At 37.0% G+C, this 18,187-nt stretch overlaps 1 protein-coding gene across 1 annotated transcript in view; it reads left to right on the top strand.

Annotated features, from left to right (window-relative positions):
* NDUFAF2 (NADH:ubiquinone oxidoreductase complex assembly factor 2) overlaps positions 1-15,046 on the top strand; it is a 198,328-nt gene extending 183,282 nt beyond the window's left edge. Inside the window, exon 4 of the mRNA XM_050794386.1 lies at positions 14,723-15,046. Within this exon, the coding sequence (XP_050650343.1) occupies positions 14,723-14,974 (252 nt within the window). The 3' untranslated portion in view covers positions 14,975-15,046. The remainder of the gene's footprint in view (positions 1-14,722) is intronic.
* The last annotated feature ends 3,141 nt before the right edge of the window (positions 15,047-18,187 follow it).

Below are 18,187 nucleotides of genomic sequence, written 5' to 3'. Positions count from 1 at the left end.
CAGCATTCACTGCAGCTGGGAAGCAAGTCCTTCCTTGAAGAAGGGCTTATCCAAATATCTCCATATTTGCCACAGGCAAGTTTGGATTTTGTTCGAAGGACCCATTTAAAGGGTTGTTAGTGAGAAATGGCATGAAAGGTCACTCTGATTGCTCTGTGGACATTGGGTCATAGAGGACCAAGGAGACTTATTAGGAGGCAATAATAGTCCAAGCAAGAAATGCTATTGGCAATAGAGATAAAGAGAAATGCACAATTCAAGGTAAATTTTGAAGGAAGAATTGATAAAATATAGTACTAGGTAAATGTAGGTGGTAAAGAAAAATAGGAATCATTTTAGTAAATGTACACAGTTGCAGGAAGGGAAGCTAATTTAGCTGCTGCTGTCTAAAGTGCTTCTTCGCACCATGTGAACATCCCAGTAACAGCCTCCTCCTCCCCAGATTGTGCCCATTGGTGTGCATTTGATATGTCACAGAGACTACTTTGAGAGTATAGTAATTAACTTTTGGACTTCCGGTTAGCTGGAAGGCTCCTCTCTATGTTGCCTTGGATCTTGCTTATATCTTAGCATGTGAGGAAAGGGAGACTAGGCCATGTTGAAACAAGGCAAAGCTTCTAGGGGTCAGGGAAAACAAAGCTTCTAGTAGTCAGGCAGCAGGATACCATGTATGCAAAGCCATGTGTGTGGCTTGCTAAGAACTGTGTATAGAGTAATGAGTAGTGGAAGGTAGAAGGAAAATATAGTGGAGGCAGAAACTTATTTCAAGTGTAGTCTAATTGTATGACCTTAAGTTAGCCCTCTGAGCCTAAGGCATCTTTGGACGTATTTAATTTTACATGTTTGTTAGACATCCATGTCCACCCAGATAGTTGGCTATATTATTCTGGAGCTTGGGGAGCAGTCAGGCTTGAAATGAATTTGAGCTTCTTCCGCATATGTAGACAATATTTAAACTTGGGATAAGAAATGATTACTTTGAGAGAGAGTATAGCTACTCCTTAACTTACCATGAGGTTATATCCCAATAAACCTATTGTTAAATCAAAAGTGCATTTAATACACCTAACTTACCAAATTCATAGCCTTGTCGTCCTTAAACCTGCTCAGAACACTTACATTAACCTGCAGTTGGGTAAAATCATCTGGTAACACAGTACACTGTAGAGTGTGGGTTGTCTACGCTTGTGATCAAATTGATGACTGGGAGCTGCTGCTCAATGCCACCACCTAGCATGACGAGAAAGTATTGTATGGCATATCACTAGCCTGGGAAGAAATCAGAATTCAGAATTTGAAAATACAGTTTCAACTGAATGTGTGTCGCTTTTGCACTATCATAAGTTGAGTCATTGTAAGTCAGGGACTGTCTGTATAGTAAAAAAAAAAGAGGGCTAGAATTGAGTCCTTGAAGCATTTCAGTGTTCTGAAGTTTGGCCAAGAAGGAGCTAACAGTTTGATGAAAAGATATTTGGATATTTTACAGACAACTTAAATTTGGTATGTTTAAAGCAGAACTCTTTTTCTATGTTTCCTACCATGGTTAATGGCATTATCTGTTGATAGTGATAGGAGGCAGCCAAATGCCTAGGCTAATAGCGGCGGGTCCCTGGTGAAACCCCACCTTCAAGCCAAAAACAGCCTGGAGTCTGAAAGACCAGGCTGCTGGTCCCAGATGAAACCCGCAACCCAGAGTGAGAACTTATGTTCCTGTTTGCCTGCCCTTTCCTGATTCTTTCTGAATAATGCCTTTTAATAATTGAATGTTGCCTTTTCCAATACTCCCTACAGCCTGTCCCTTTGCCATTCTGAGCCATAAAAAGCTCCCGACTCAGCCATATTAGGGGTACTTTCCCACTTTTGGATAGGGGGACCACCCCTACATCCCCTCTCCCCTGAAAGCTGTTTCATCACTCAAGAAAACTCCCTGCCTTGTTCACTCTTTGAATTTTAGCACATCCTCATTCAAGAACTCAGGAACCAGTGTGTAAGCCAGGCTTGGCCCAAGTGGGCCGAGTAGGTGAGCTGTCTCCTGCAGCAGGTAGCGTGGTCAAGCAAGGCCTGGGCGGGGCATCACCAGCCAAAGTTCCTCAGCTTGCAAAGTGTCACTGTTATCACTGATTAGAAACAGGGATTGTTCTCATCTTCTTCACCTCTACATATTGGTGACTAAGACCTTTTTCCTATTGAATATCTTAACAATCTTTTTTTCTCTGTCTCAATACCATTGTCTTGGTTCCTGCCCTAATGATTTTCTTACTTGCATTTCTGCAGTGGCATGCTATCCAATTTCTCTATTCCAGTCTTGCACCTCTCCAATCTAATTTCTATAGTTGCCAGAGTCATCTTTTTAAAAATATGGGATAAACATGTAAGTCTTCTGCTTATGGTTGCCAGATTTAGCAAACAAAAATACAGCATACCAGTTAAATTTTAATTTCAGATGAACAAGGAATAATTTTACATGTACATCCCATATAATTTTTAGGACATAAATACTAAATTATTTGATGTTTATATGAAATTCAAATTTAACTGAGCATCCTGTATTTTATCTGGAAATCTTGCCCTTCCTTCAAAGCCTAAAATGTTTCACCATCACTTTCAGGGTGAAACCTAAATATCCTAACACTGCATTGCAAGATTCAGCATGTTTTAACCCCTATATACCATATGAACCACTCACAGTGTCCTAAATTTGCTTTGCTGCTTTACTCCTTCATACCTCTGATCACATGCTTACGTTTTCCTAGAATGCCCCTCTCTTCTTAGTTCTCTGGTTGATTCTGATTGATTGTTTAATACTGAAGTATCACCTTCTCTAACCCTCCAGTCCACACTCTGTGGATAATAATTGGGACATCAGGGCTGGGAGCGGTGGCTCATGCCTGTAATCCCAGCACTTTGGGAGGCCGAGGAGGGTGGATCACCTGAGGTAGGAGTTCGAGACCAGCCTGACCAACATGGAGAAACCTCGTCTCTACTAAAAATACAAAATTAGTTGGGTGTGGTGGTGCATGCCTGTAATCCCAGCTACTCTGAAGGCTGAGGCAGGAGAATTGCTTGAACCCGGGAGGCGGAGGTTAAAGTGAGCTGAGATCACGCCATTGCGCTCCAGCCTGGGCTAAAAGAGCGAAACTCCGTCTCAAAAAAATTAATTAATTAGTTAATTAGTTAATAATAATAATTGGGACACTAGCTTTTCTTCTGCATTCTCATAACATTCTTTGCTTTATATGATTGCAGGATTTATCATATTATAATTTAATTTTTTTAAACCTGCCTCTATTCCTTAGATTGTGAGTTCTTTGAGCACAGGGTAAAAGTGCTCAAGGTAAAACTCAATCCTTGGCACTTAGTGGGCTCTCAGTTAATATATGCATGAACCAATCAGTTAGTGAATGGGAAAGTAGGAAAGGACCCATAAGCATTAGCCACATAATTGGCCATTGGCGCTTACCCAGCCTTTCCCTATGGTACCTCCTTTGACCATCCTCTTTGTTCCTCAAAGATGCTTCATAAGAATAGGAACTAAGTTTTGATCTCTGTATCCCTAGGCCTTTAAATTGTAGGTGCTCAGTATATATTAAATGAATGAATGAATGAAAAACACATGAATGAATGAGTATATCTTTCAGGGCCATAGCTCCTGTTGTCCCCTGCAACAAGTCCTAGAGGGTGCTGCCTCTGGCCACATTTTTTATTCTCTAGGGCAGGCTCTATATAGCCTAAGTTGCAGCTTCTTTATGTCTTACTTCTTCTCATCCAACTCTTCTTCCCTCTCTCAACCTAGGCCAGAAGAGTTCTTTTCTCCCTACAGCAGCTAGCACATAACAGCTCAATGAATGTTAGCAGTCATTCACAAATGGAGCCTTTTCTTTCCTCCAGGGCTCTTGCCTTTCTGCCATTTCTTTCTCTGTCTCTGAGGCCAAGCCTGGAAAGCCATGGGGACCTGACATTGCTTTTTCTCCCAGGGATTATGGTCTTTCCTCTTCCCACACAAGGGAGCAAGGTTTTCTTTGTCTCCCACCAGAGTAGTTCAATTAAATAGGACTAGCATTAAGTGACTCTAATTATTTTTTATTAATGTTTAACTGCTAACTTTCTTTTTCAATTAAATAATTGTGTCTTTATGCTCAGAGGCCCTTTTTGCATATATATGGAAGTTCATTTATTTTATTAAAGGAAATACCACCTGCAAAACTATTAATGACTTGAGCTCTGTGATTAGTTCATTTTAGTGACATTTTGAGATTTAATAATTAATCTGGCTCAGGTTCAAAGAAAGAAAACTCAATACCAGAAATTCCTAGCCAGCAAAGAATATAAACAAACCATACAATTGTCCCCTCAAATAACAGGAATCATTGAGATAGCCTTCGTGCAATTAGAAATGTTTTGAAAAAATGCATGAGGAAGGTTCAAGAAAGCATGTCAAAACAACAAAACTCAGTGTACATTCTCATTATTGTAATTGATCAAAGGATGTTTGCAATAGATTTGAATGTGAATAAATTAAATGTGACATTGATTTGGCAGAGGCGCACTAGTGATTGGCAAGAACATGTAGCAGGAGCAGCTTCTGCTAAAGCGTAACTCACTTGCCTGTTGTTTTATTCTAATAGATTTCTTAGCAACCCAGTACTATCATACTAACCTAAGCTCTGTCACTTATTTACTCTTTGGGTTTCTACTCCTATCTAGGCAAGATTAAATTTATTTTTGATTACTAATCTTGCAGGCGTTCTCTCGGGCCTAAATACAGAATACCTTTTGGTGATCTATGCACCTCCCTCTTTTTTCTTTTTCTTTCATAGATGAAAAAGGGTGATCTAATAACTTATTTCATCCTGGCAGTTCAACTTGTAGAACTAGAAAATGTAGTTTAATTAAACAACTTGGCAATATATTCAAGCTGAGACATCACTATAGCATTTGCTAGGCTTGAATTGTTTCTCAGCATGTTACAAAATTAACATTGTAAAAGAATATTCAGCTCTGAACATTTTGAAACACCAAATTCCCATTATAATTTTATAATTATATCGAGGATGGGGGAGCTGTGTGGTATATTCTGAGAGGCTACTTTCTGGGTGTGACCATCTAATAGTAAACAAATGTTACTGGTATGGGGTCCCGAAACATAGTTGATGCCAAATTTCACTTATAATCTACATTAATCCTTTGTAGTCTATGAAAAACATTTTAATTGACTCAAAGGCAATGTACTCATACTTTAAAATTTTTAATATTTACTAAAATAAAAAATTATTCACTAATGTATATAGTTTAAATTATGGAAAGAAATTAGTAGAGCTGAAATTATACCTTTTTATAAATCCAGGTTCTCATTTTTTATATGTAACATAACTTGAATATGTAATATAACTTTATAAATAAGCTATGGTTTTGTTCCCACAGAAGACTGAAAAAGAACCCAGTGACATGGGCATAAGACTGACTCCTGAGTCTTAACTTGCTCTTGAATGTAGCAAACTTTCTAACAATGAAGCACTGTTGAATTTATTTTAAACTGTATTTAGATTTTTGTCTTGGCATGTGTTTTGAACTTCAGTTTGAACATAGTTATATATGATATACTTGGAATCCACAAGTACTTGAAGCTAAATGGAGACCATTTATAAATACTAAACTTTAGAGGAGCATGGAGCCAGAACATTAAAGAAGAAATGGCATATTTGTGTGTGTGTTTGTGTGTGTGTTCAGCCTGCATTTTTTCTCCCTGGATTCATAACATTTTTAAAGCAAATTTCTAATTCCCTAGTAAAGGACTGAGCATTAACTCTATTCCATTTCCATGTCTATCAATATAAAAATTATTCAAATACTTTTGAAGTCTATTATTATGGAATTTTATGCTTACCATGAATATTACACCATCAACATCATATATATGTACATATAAAGTATTACTGAAACACTCCTTCATAGAAGAATTCTCAATTGACTAGGTTTGAGCGTTTTAAGGAGAAAAATTGGGCTAAGGGATTGAAATCTTGAATGATAGTTTGAAAACAGTTACTCATTTTTATTTATATACACATCACAGACAACATAAAAAAATTCTAGTGACATTTTACATAAATTAGAAAAAATGAGTAATTTATAATGTGTGTAATTTGTATTTACCTTCTCTTGATTCATTAAGTATACGTATAATAGATAATATTCCTAAAAAATGTTTTGTATATATACTTAGATCCACATCTAAATATTTGATTCCATTTGATAGTATAGACTGAGAAATGTTCACTCCCACACCTCTGGTCCGAGTGTGACTCCAGAGAAGCAGAATGTGGATACCTGAGGTTGAAAACTCTTTGGGTAACCTTTGAACCTTTTCAGATATTTTTCAGCCCTTCCCTTTCCCCAATACTCATCAAGTAATCTAAACTTATCTTCCAGTCATGATAACTTCATCAGAGAGCACTCACTGGTCATCAGCTCTTAGCCTTGCCTCAGATATTAGAGTGCATTTCCAAAGCCCAGGTTTACATAGCCTTAGTTTTCTTTCTGTCTCCCAACACATCATTTGCAGAGACCTCTAGTATTTTTCTGCCATTTGTTTTACCTCCTCTTTATAATTCAAATATCCACTTATGTTATCTAATAACTTCCATAGCGATAAGTGTATATTAAAGCTGAATTCCTTGCCTTTGTGGAAAGTTAATGTGTACTAGGATTTTGCATGAGAGACTGTATGATTGGAGCAGCATAACTACTTATTATAATATCATGCCTAATGTCTGTGAGTGAGCGATAAGTCAACATGTTAGTAGATTCCATATTTAAGTTTTGTTTTTTTAAAAAACAAACTTTAAATCTCTTTTGTCATTACTACACATAGCAAGTTGCAACACTGAATGCTACAATAATATAGCTACCAAAAGGGCTCTTAACCAGGGCTCTTGGCAAAGTAACAGCATTGGAAAGGACTTGAGCCACAACCTTTTGAGGGCTTAAGTTCACATCACTGAGTAAATGAACAGTACACTATAAATAACCATTAACTCCATTACAAAAACAACAATGAGCTTGTTAAAGGCATTTAGAGCTTTTCACATTTTCTCTTTTTTAATCTAATCCTTCCCAAGCAATGATAATTTATATTAAATTTTGACCAGAAAAATATATAAATTCAAACATTAAATACATGCAAGTTGAGCAGCTCAAATTCAAAATCCAAAGTGCTCCAAAATCCAAAACTTTTTGAGCACTATTAAGGCACTCAAAGGATTTGGGATACTTAACTGTTAGGTAAAAAGCAAATATTCCAAGATCCAAAAAAATCCAAAATCCCAAACACTTCTGTTCCTAAGCATTTCAGATAAGGGATACTTACCCTATAATACTTTTTACAACTGATAATTTGTTTTCCCAATATTAAGGCTCCATACACAACTCAAGCCTAAACTAATTTGCTCCAGCTGAACACCCCTGAAATGAGAGAGACTGTCACAGACCATTGGTCATTCATAACACATACATTTAAGGAAAGTTTGGACACACAGATTTTGATACAGCTCATGCCTTTTTTTAATTGTCAGTATGGTTTATTTCTCTTCTTCCCTGAGATTGGTGGAGAATGGCATTCTTCAATATTTCACTCCAGGAGCCTCTTTATCTGACCCTTTCAGAAGGGGTTGACCTCATGCAACCCTTTAGAAGGGGTTGACTCTCAATTGTCAACTCCATGAGGTTCTGCTTCAAATGGACAAGAAGGCCATTGCTGATATCCTGCTCTATATCCCTAGTCAGGGGAGCCAAGACAATGGTGTAAAACATGGAAGCGTTGGTGAGTAGAGACTTTTTGTTGATGGGAATAAGGAGGTAATGAGGCAGAGTGTTGTTAATTTGAGGGCTGCACATGGTAACAACAGCCCTCTTGTCTCTCAGGCTGTGCGTCTCCTGAACCAGGTTTACAAAGCTTGAGAAGTTTGCTTGGCAGTATAGTCATGACTGGCCTCAAAATCCATATTGGTAGTTTCAATGAACAGTGTAACAATGTTCCTCATGTGCTCAGGGAACTTAGATTTGGTGGACATAGAGTTTCAGGTATCCAGCACCTAGCAGAGTGTCCAAAACTCTGGTGTTTTTCTCTGCAATGAAGTCCTTCATTCTGATCATTTCCAGTGCTATTCATTCTACAAGGTTTCCATCTTGCATCATTTTCCTTCAGCTGAAGTATTTCCTTTAATGTAGTAGAGGTTTACTTGTGACAAATTCAGCTTTTGTCTGAAAATGTTCTTATAATACTTTCATTTTTAAGATATTTTCACTGGATATAGGAATCTAAGTTGTTTCTGATGAGAACTCAGTGTTATTTCTTATCTTTGTCTTTTGTATAAGTGTCTTTTTTCCTATGTCTAGTTTTAATATTTTATCATTAGTACTTAGCAATTTGATTTGGATGTGCCTTGGTTTTGTGATAATCCTGCTTGGGGTGTTGAGCTTCTTAGGTCTGTGAATTTATATTTTTATCTCTTTGGAATAGTTTAGTCATGATTTTCTCTTCTCCTTCGATGACCACATGTACATCAGACTGCATAGTATTGTCCAGTAGCTCACTGAGGCTCTGTTCATTTTTTAGCCTTTTTAAAAAACTCTCTCTTGCTTCAGTTTTTGTATTTTCCATTGTCTTATATTCAGATTCACTGTTCTTCTACAATATCTAACCTACCATTAAGCACTCAATTTTTTTTATTTCATAGGTTATGTTTTTCACCTTGAAGTTATATTTGGTTCGTTATAACAGTTCCCATTTCTTTCCTCATGTTGATTTTTTTACTTTAACTCTTTAGACATTTTTTTTTTTGGTCTTTTTTTTTTTTTTTTTTTTTTTTTTTTTTTTTTTTTTTCCTTTTTTGTGGAGAACGGGGTCTCGCTATATTACCCAGGCAGGTCTCGAATTCCTGGGCTCAAGCTATCCTCCCGCCTCTGCCTCCCTGAGAGCTGGGATTACAGGCGTGAGCCACCGCGCCCGGCCTAGACATTTTTATAGTAATTGTGATAAAGGCCTTGTCTGTTGATTTCATCTTTTCTATCATGTCTAGGTCTACTTCTGTTGACTGGTTTTGGGTCATCCTTTCCTCTTCACCTCTTGATTACATGATGAACAGTGAAATATTATGTTTAGTATCTCAGTTTTGTTGTCTTCCTTTAGAAAATACTGAGTTTTGTTCTGGAAGGCCATTAATTGACACTTGAATCAGCCCAAACTTTTGCAAGTTTTGTTGGGTTTTTTTTGTTTTTTTTTTTTGGTTTATTTTTTGTTTTATTTTGTTTTGTTTGTTTTGTTTTGTTTTGTTTGAGACAGGGTCTGACTCTGTTGCCCAGGCTGGAGTGCAGTGGTGTGATCTTGGCTCACTGCAGCTTTGACCTCCTGGGCTCAAGTGATCCTCCTACCTCAGCCTCCCGAGTAGCTGGGACCACAGCTGCATGCCACCAGACCTGGCTAATTTTTGTATTTTTTTGTAGCAACAGGGTTTCACCATGTTGCCCAGGCTGGTCACAAACTCCTAGACTCAAGAAATCCACCCACCTCAGCCTCCCAGTGTGCTGGGATTACAGGCGTGAGTCACCATGCACGGCTAGAATCTTACTTGTAAGTTTTGTTAGGGTAGATCTAGAGCAGTGCAGTCCAATCCAAATTTTTGCAATGATGGAAATGTTTTATAACTATACTTTCCAATATAGTGGCCACTCGTTATACTTGGCTATGAAATACTTGAAATGTGGCTAGTATAACTCAGTAACTGAATTTTTTATTTAATTTAAATGGTATGTGGCTAGTGCCTACTGTATTGTACAGCATAAGTCTTCAATAAGCTGTACTCATGCCAGTTTAGCCCTACACCTAAGGAGTGACCCTTCCGGGATCTTTACAATGTCTCAGATGTTCAACGAGCTCTCCCTGGCTGGTGAGAACTTGACTTTTTCCTAGTCCAGTGCCAGCTCCAGCAATTTTCATTAAAATTTCACTACAGTTCCCCAGTATTCTTTAGTGAGAAGTTGTCCTTCTTGCTTTATGGAGTTTCACCCTGCACATGGACAGCTTAATATTTAGCTGAACACTCAACTGGATTACTATGCAGATTTCTAAAACTTACTTACTCTGTGTATTCTGGTACTCTGCCTAACATATCCTAGCATATTCCAACTTTCTCACACTCCCTAAACAACCATCTCTATCTCTCCCTAAACCACCATCCTCTGGTTGGATTCCCCCACCCTGTGTAGCAGCCAGTAATGTGTCTCCAGCCAGAAAGCTGGGATGATATAGGGCTTATCTAATTTGTTACTCATTGATGCCCTTCAGGGATCACACTACTGTGCTGCCTTTTGTCCAGTATCTGAAAAATGTATTTTTGTCCAGTTTTCTAGTTGTGTCATGGCAGGAGGACTAGCCTGGTACCAGTTATTCCATCTTTTGTCTGAAACTAGTAGATTACCTCTTACTTACTAACACCTCTACCCATTTCAAAGAGAGATGTGTACAAGTTTGATATGTTTATTTTTTACCAGAATGAAATAAACAATCACTATTTTAAAATATATTTGTACCTTCTTCTGTTGTACTATCACTGCCCGGTAGCCAGTTCTTTCCCAACCTTTACAACAGTCCACTGAAGAAGACAACATTATTTCCATTTCACACAACACAAAAGTGAGACACAGGGAAGTTAAATAATATTCACAGAGTCACACAGCTGGTAAATGGTAAAACTGGGATTTGTATTCAGTGGTCTGGCTTCAGAGCCCAAATTCTATGCCACTATTGAGAAACGTTCAGAGAATAACAATGTGAAGAGTATACATATGAGTAATTTGAGGTATAAATATTTGTACTTATATAGTCACATATAAACAATATTCAGTTTTTAAATCAATAATGTTTGGCTTACATTAGAATACGGAAAAATCTGTAATCTGCATAAACTTTTCGATCTTTAAGGGAATTCTAGAGGTTACTTAAGGGGAACGAAAGGAAGATACTTCCATTTGGTATTGTTTGTTTACTTATTTATTTATTTATTTATTATTTTGAGACAGAGTCTTGCTTTGTCATCCAGGCTGGAGTGCAGTGGCATGATCTCGGCTCACTGTAACTTCCACCTCCCAGGTTCAAGCAATTCTCATGCCTCAGCCTGCAGAGTAGCTGGGATTACAGGAGTACACCCCCACCCGGCTAATTTGTGTATTTTTAGTAGAGACAGGGTTTTGCCATGTTGACCAGGCTGGTGTCAAACTCCTGACCTCAAGTGATCTGCCCGCTTTGACCTCCCAGAGTGCTGGGATTACAGGCGCGAGCCAAAACACCAGCCCATTTGGCATTGTTTTATAAAAGCTTACTCACCTTGTAATACATAACTATCTTAAGAAACATAATACTGTTATGAGTATAAACCCCATTTTCAGGTAAAAAAAACTGAGACTACAAAAGTTAAGTAGCTTTCTTGGTGTCACACAGCTAGCAAATGGTAGATTTGGGATTGAAACCCTGTCTGAGTCAAAGAATTACCCATGTGGATTGTCATCAGTGTTATTTTTTTAAATGAAGAAGTGAAATATTGGAAGCAACAGTAGAGGTGGTTGTTAAGTAAATCATGGTGAGAAAATACCATTCAGCCATCTTTTTTTTAAATGTTAAAGAAAAATATTTATCAGCAGCAAGATAAGTAAAATGATGAATATTTATTTTTAAAATACAAACATTTATGTAGAGAGACACCCGTTCCTGCTTTATCCTTACACAAACACTGAAACATACTGTTATTTGATAAACATATGGAGATATAGGGTGATATTGTTCCAAGGAATTGTAAGGAAAAATACTTGCTTTATGGTAGTTTCTATTTGAAAATAGACTTTCTTAACAGTCTTTAAGGTCTACAGTTCCTATCCTGTTTTCTCCACGTAACTACTTCCTTATCAATTCCAAATATTTTCGTTGTTGTTGTTTGGGTTTTTTTTTCTTTTGTTTTGTTTGAGATGGAGTCTTGCTCTGTCACCCAGGCTGGAGTGCCGTGGCATGACCTCAGCTCACTGCAACCTCCACCTCCCAGTTTCAAGTAATTCTGCTGCCTCTCAGCCGCCCGAGTAGCTGGGACTATAGGCATGCGCCACAATGCGCAGCTAATTTTTATATTTTTAGTAGAGACAGGGTTTTCCCATGTTGGCCAGGTTGGTGTTGAACTCCCGGCCTCAAATGATCTGCCCACCTCGGTCTCCCAAAGTGCTAGGATTACAGGCATAAGCCACAGAACCTGGCCCTTCAATTCCAAATAGTTACAAGACTGTATTTCCTTTCATAAATGATTTACTCTCTGTTTAATTTTGCCTGGTACCAGTTATGTTTTTTTCAGAAAAACAAAAAAATTCTTTTTTAGGAAAAATTATGGTCTCCATATTTTTCAACTCTGAAATCTTTAACCATCTTCATATGTAAAAATAATTAATATATTCAGATTGACTTTTCATTTGCCTCAATAGCTATTATAAGAAAGTCTTAGAAAAGTAATGTTGAATGAAGAGAAATTATGTGAAGGCAGGAGAAACAAGAACAGATCTTTGTCCTCCATTTTCTTTTCATCAAAAAGCATATGCATGTACCAACTGTAAGACTGCAACTATAGAGATTACATAAATAAAGTAGGCATGGGCACAGCTTCAGGTGATGTGACTGATCTATAATACAAAATCCAACCAAGCTCCATACCAATTTCTGAGTATCCTCTTGCTACTTGAGGTCGGTTACTAGTGCAAGTTTAACCTGGTCCTGAACTTTTCATTCCGCTCTGAAGAACGAGCTTCCATGAAGACACAGGAACTTGAATTTTTGTCTACTTCCACTATTTCCAGTATGATATTGAGGGATTTCCTTTGTGATATATCGTCACCTTACATAACAATTCTAGAGGTTATAGGAAAAAGAAAACCTGATTTCTCTACTCTCACCCTCACTTGTAGCAACTACCCAGAAGCTCAGTTACTGTGGTGATTAAACTACTCATGGGGAATTGCTCTGTGTTGTGAAAATTACAAGAATATTTATAAGTATTGTTCTTTCCTGCACATATTTGCTTTGAGGGAGAAGTTTCATTAGATGGGCCCTTCTTCACATCTAAAACTAAGTCTATAACACTAAAACCACAAAAACTTTTTCCCCTTTAAGTACAAACTGTTATTTTAGATGTCACTTTAATATCAGAGCTTACCTTTTTAAAGGACTATACAATCAATATTACTTGAAATTCACTTGAGAAACAGGTGATATCATACATTTAGATATCCAGACATTGCCCTATAATTGACATTTTTTAAAAGTTTTGAAATTTTAAAATACTTTAGAGAGCTTTTTTTTTTGGTCAGTGTTGTCGGATATTAGTTACATTAACGTTCTAATTTCACATTACAAATAACATGTTCTAAAAATCAGATAATACAAGTAAGCAAAAAGAACATTAAAAAATTTCACACGTTTAGACATGCATTGTGAAAACAGAAGGAATGGGCCAGGCATGGTGACTCACACCTGTAATCCCAGCACTTTGGGAGGCTGAGGCGGGCAGATCACCTGAGGTCAGGAGTTCGAGACCAGCCTGACCAACATGGAGAAACCCCATCTCTACTAAAAATACAAAATTTGCTTGGTGTGGTGGCATATGCTTGTAATCCCAGCTACTCGGGAGGTTGAGGCAAGAGAATCACTTGAACCTGGAAGGTGGAGATTGCGGTGAGCTGAGGTTGTGGTGAGCCGAGATCACGCCATTGTACTCCAGCCTGGGCAACAAGAGCAAAACTCCGTCTCAAAACAACAACAACAATTAAAAAAAAACAGAGAAGGAATGAATAAAGACCAAAGATGTAATTACTGTATTGCATTTGTTTATAAGATACGTATCTTTTCAAATATTAATATCTCTGAAACTATGTGTGGAATTTGCCTTTTTTAGTGCTATAGTGATGCTTCTTAAATGTGATGGTCTTTTATTCAAGGAAACACAGTAACAAAGGATTGATGGTAATTTTTGGTATAGATCCTCCTAGGTAGAATTCTGAGGAACAGAACTGCATTGTACAATCTGTTTGCACAGATTTGAGAAAGTATTTCCAATAGCAAAGAGCCTCTCTGCAACAGTGTCTAGGGCATGCCAAACCCTGATTCCATTCCTATCCTCCTCCTTTCCTGCCATACCACTCCAGAAGAGAAAGGGAAATATTAATAGATGGGGCTTGGTTCTGGTACTACAGAGGGTGACATTAGCATTCACACATTTGAACAGCAAAGAAAAAAAAAAAAGGTAGTCAGAGCACTTCTTTCTCACCAGTGGAAAAGTACAGTCACTGAGTTTTAGGGCAGAAATCAATGTTAAGCTTAGGAAATCTTTCATAGAGTGTCTCAGGCTCTTGTGTAATATTTGACATTTATTTGTTTCATTTTTTGGGTAGTAAATATTTCTACTATGGGGTGCTTCATGTCTATTATAGCATAAAATCAGGACAGAACTGTTTAACGCTAGTATGTAATCATACAGCTTTTTCAAACTTATATACATATCTGTATATTATTTAAATGCAAAGTATGTATGTATGTATTTATATGTATATAATATGTATTTTTTATTGTCTATTTTTATAAAAACTGTTTGTTTTTTTAACTAGAAATTTAATAATTTCTTCCATTTATATATACATGCAGGAAATAGTAAAGAATGAAAAATACAGAGAAGAAGTCAAAATAAAAAGCCAAGATTTTTGTGAAAAAGAAAAACTCCTTAGTAAAGAGACCAGTGAGGAACTCTTGCCTCCACCAGTTCAAACTCAAATTAAAGGCCATGCCTCTGCTCCATACTTCGGAAAGGAAGAACCCTCAGTGGCTCCCAGCAGCACTGGTAAAACCTTTCAGCCAGGATCCTGGGTGCCACAAGATGGCAAGAGCCACAGTCAATGAATGCATTATGGTCAAATCTTTTCATGTATATGGATGTGACTATTTTAACAAATAAAAGAAGTCAAAACTTAATTACCTTGTATTTTCTGAATGTACAATAGTTTCCTATTCCATTAATCTTAAGAGTTCATTTTTAGTATGCACAAGAAATGTGAGATTATGTACTATAGAAACCTAACTACTTTTAGATTAAAATCCTTCATTTGACTTAGTCATTGTTATTTATGAATTTGCTTAGATTTGTTTTTCCCTCTTTGGATTAATCCCTTGAGAAGGATCCTGTAGCTGTGAATGCTTAGTACATTTTGGATCTTTATGATCATTTGGGAACCACTCATAGATATAACTGGGTACAAATAATGAGGGTAAAATAGTGAGCTCTCCCAACTGATCAAATGTAGGAGAAAAAAGAATGAAGATTCTTATTTCTGGAGAGGTGACCTGTAAGATTCTAAAAGACTAATAAAAAATGTGAACTTGGATAAAACATGTAGAGGCAAAGAAAACTTAGTTGATAAGTGAAAAAAAACCACTAAGACCTTGATGAGAGGATGGGACAAAAGCTACGTTATGGTGGGACTCTGGTTGGAATTTGGAGAGAGAAATTAGGACCAATAGAAGTATACAATCCATAACAAAGTCTGAAAGGACAGTAGAGAAAGAAATAATGCAATAACTGGAGTTCCATGAGAATGAAAATTACTTTGAAAAAATAGAAAATTGGAGAAAGCTCTCAAAAAGCAGAAATTAATTCCACTAGAAGACAGAAGACAATGTACATATTAAAGCATTATATACAAAAGTACATTAAGAGGGCCATACATTTTCTGGAGTGCACAACAAAGTTTTTGTTGTTATTCCAAAACAGAGTTTTTCTCACAGTGTTTGGCATACAATAGATGCTCAATATTTACTGAATGAATGACCCAAATTTGTGTGTGTGTGTGTGGGGTGTGTGTGTGTGTGTGGGTGTGTGTGTGTGTGTGTGTATGTGTGTGTGAGATTATGAATGCTTTTATTTTCTTTTGTATTTTATTATTATTATACTTGTAAGTTCTAGGGTACATGGGCACAACGTGCAGGTTTGTTACATAGGTATACATGTGCCATGTTGGTTTGCTGCACCCATCAACTCATCATTTACATTAGGTATTTCTCCTAATGCTGTCCCTCCCCTAGACCCCCATCCCCCAACAGGCCCTGATGTGTGATGCTGCCCTCCCTGTGTCCATGTGTTCTCATTGTTCAACTCCCACTAATGAGTGAGAACACATGTTGTTTGGTTTTCTGTCCTTGTGCTATTTTGCTGAGAATGATGGTTTCCAGCTTCATCCATGTCCCTGCAAAGAACATGAACTCATCCTTTTTTATGGCTGCATAGTATTCCATGGTGTATATGTGCCACATTTTCTTTATCCAGTCTTTTATTGATGGACATTTGGGTTGGTTCCAAGTCTTTGCTATTGTGAATAGTGCCACAATAAACATATGTGTGCATGTGTCTTTATAGTAGCATGATTTATAATCCTTAGGTATATAAGATTGCTGGGTCAAATGGTATTTCTAGTTCTAGATCCTTGAGGAATCGCCACACTGTCTTCCACAATGGTTGAACTAATTTACAGTCCCACCAACAGTGTAAAAGTGTTCCTATTTCTCCACATCCTCTCCAGCATCTGTTGTTTCCTGACTTTTTAATGATCACCATTCTAACTAGTGTGAGATGGTATCTCATTGTGGTTTTGGTTTGCATTTCTCTGATGACCAGTGATGATGAGCATTTTTTCATGTGTCTATTGGCTGCATAAACGTCTTCTTTTGAGAAGTGTCTGTTCATATCCTTTGCCCACTTTTTGATGGGGTTTTTTCTTATAAATTTGTTTAAGTTCTTTGTAGATTCTGCCTATTAGCCGTTTGTCAGATGAGTAATTGCAGAAATTTTCTCCCATTCTGTAGGTTACCTGTTCACTCTGATAGTTTCTTTTGCTGTGCAGAAGCTCTTTAATTAGATCCCATTTGTCAATTTTGGCTTTTGTTGACATTGCTTTTGGTGTTTTAGTCATGAAGTCATTGCTCATGCCTATGTCCTGAATAGTATTGCCTAAGTTTTCTTCTAGGGCTTTTATGGTTTTAGATCTTACATTTAAGTGTTTAATTTATCTTAATTTTTGTATAAGGTGTAAGGAAGGGATCCAGTTTCAGCTTTCTACTTATGGCTAGCCAGTTTTCCCAGCACCATTTATTAAATAGGGAATCCTTTCCCCATTGTTTGTTTTTGTCAGGTTTGTCAAAGATCAGATGGTTGTAGATGTGTGGTGTTATTTCTGAGGCCTCTGTTCTGTTCCATTTGGTCTATATATCTGTTTTGGTACCACACCATGCTGTTTTGGTTACCGTAGCCGTATAGCATAGATTGAAGTCAGGTAGCGTGATGCCTCCAACTTTGTTCTTTTTGCTTAGGATTGTCTTGGCTATGCAGGCTCTTTTTTGGTTCCATATGAAATTTAAAGTAGTTTCTTCCAATTCTGTGAACTCAGTGATAGCTTGATGGGGATAGCATTGAATCTATAAATTACCTTGGGCAGTATGACCATTTTCACAATATTGATTCTTCCTATCCATGAGCATGGAATGTTCTTCCATTTGTTTGTGTCTTCTTTTATTTCGTTGAGCAGTGGTTTGTAGTTCTCCTTGAAGGGGTCCTTCACATCCCTTGTAAGTTGGATTCCTAGGTATTTTATTCTCTTTGTAGTAATTGTGAATGGGAGTTCACTCATGATTTGGCTCTCTCTTTCTTGATGTATAGGAATGCTTGTAATTTTTGCACATTGATTTTGTATCCTGAGACTTTGCTGAAGTTGTTTATCAGCTTAAGATTTTTGAATGACCCAAATTTTTACACTCTGAATATCTTGGTTAAGCACTAACAATGAATTCCTAAAAACACATAGATTAAAATTTTTACTTAATAGCAGGTAAAAATTTTAACTGCCTAAGAAATACACTACAGAAACATAAAACTATATAAAACATTATTACTAAAACAAGTAATCAAATGACAAAATCACCATAGTTAAGACAACAAGCCCAACATTCCAGCAGCCCTGTTATATAATATCAGGTTAAATATTTTATCTTATTATATAATTACAAAGTGATACTACATTTTCCCACAGAGGCAAAAAAGGAACTAGTCGCTAGGTAATATGAAAG

Source organism: Macaca thibetana, chromosome 6 (assembly GCF_024542745.1).
Source record: "Macaca thibetana thibetana isolate TM-01 chromosome 6, ASM2454274v1, whole genome shotgun sequence".
Taxonomy (NCBI): Eukaryota; Metazoa; Chordata; class Mammalia; order Primates; family Cercopithecidae; genus Macaca; species Macaca thibetana.
The sequence above is the reverse complement of the archived record's forward strand: the minus strand, read 5'-3'. Positions and strand labels throughout refer to the sequence as shown.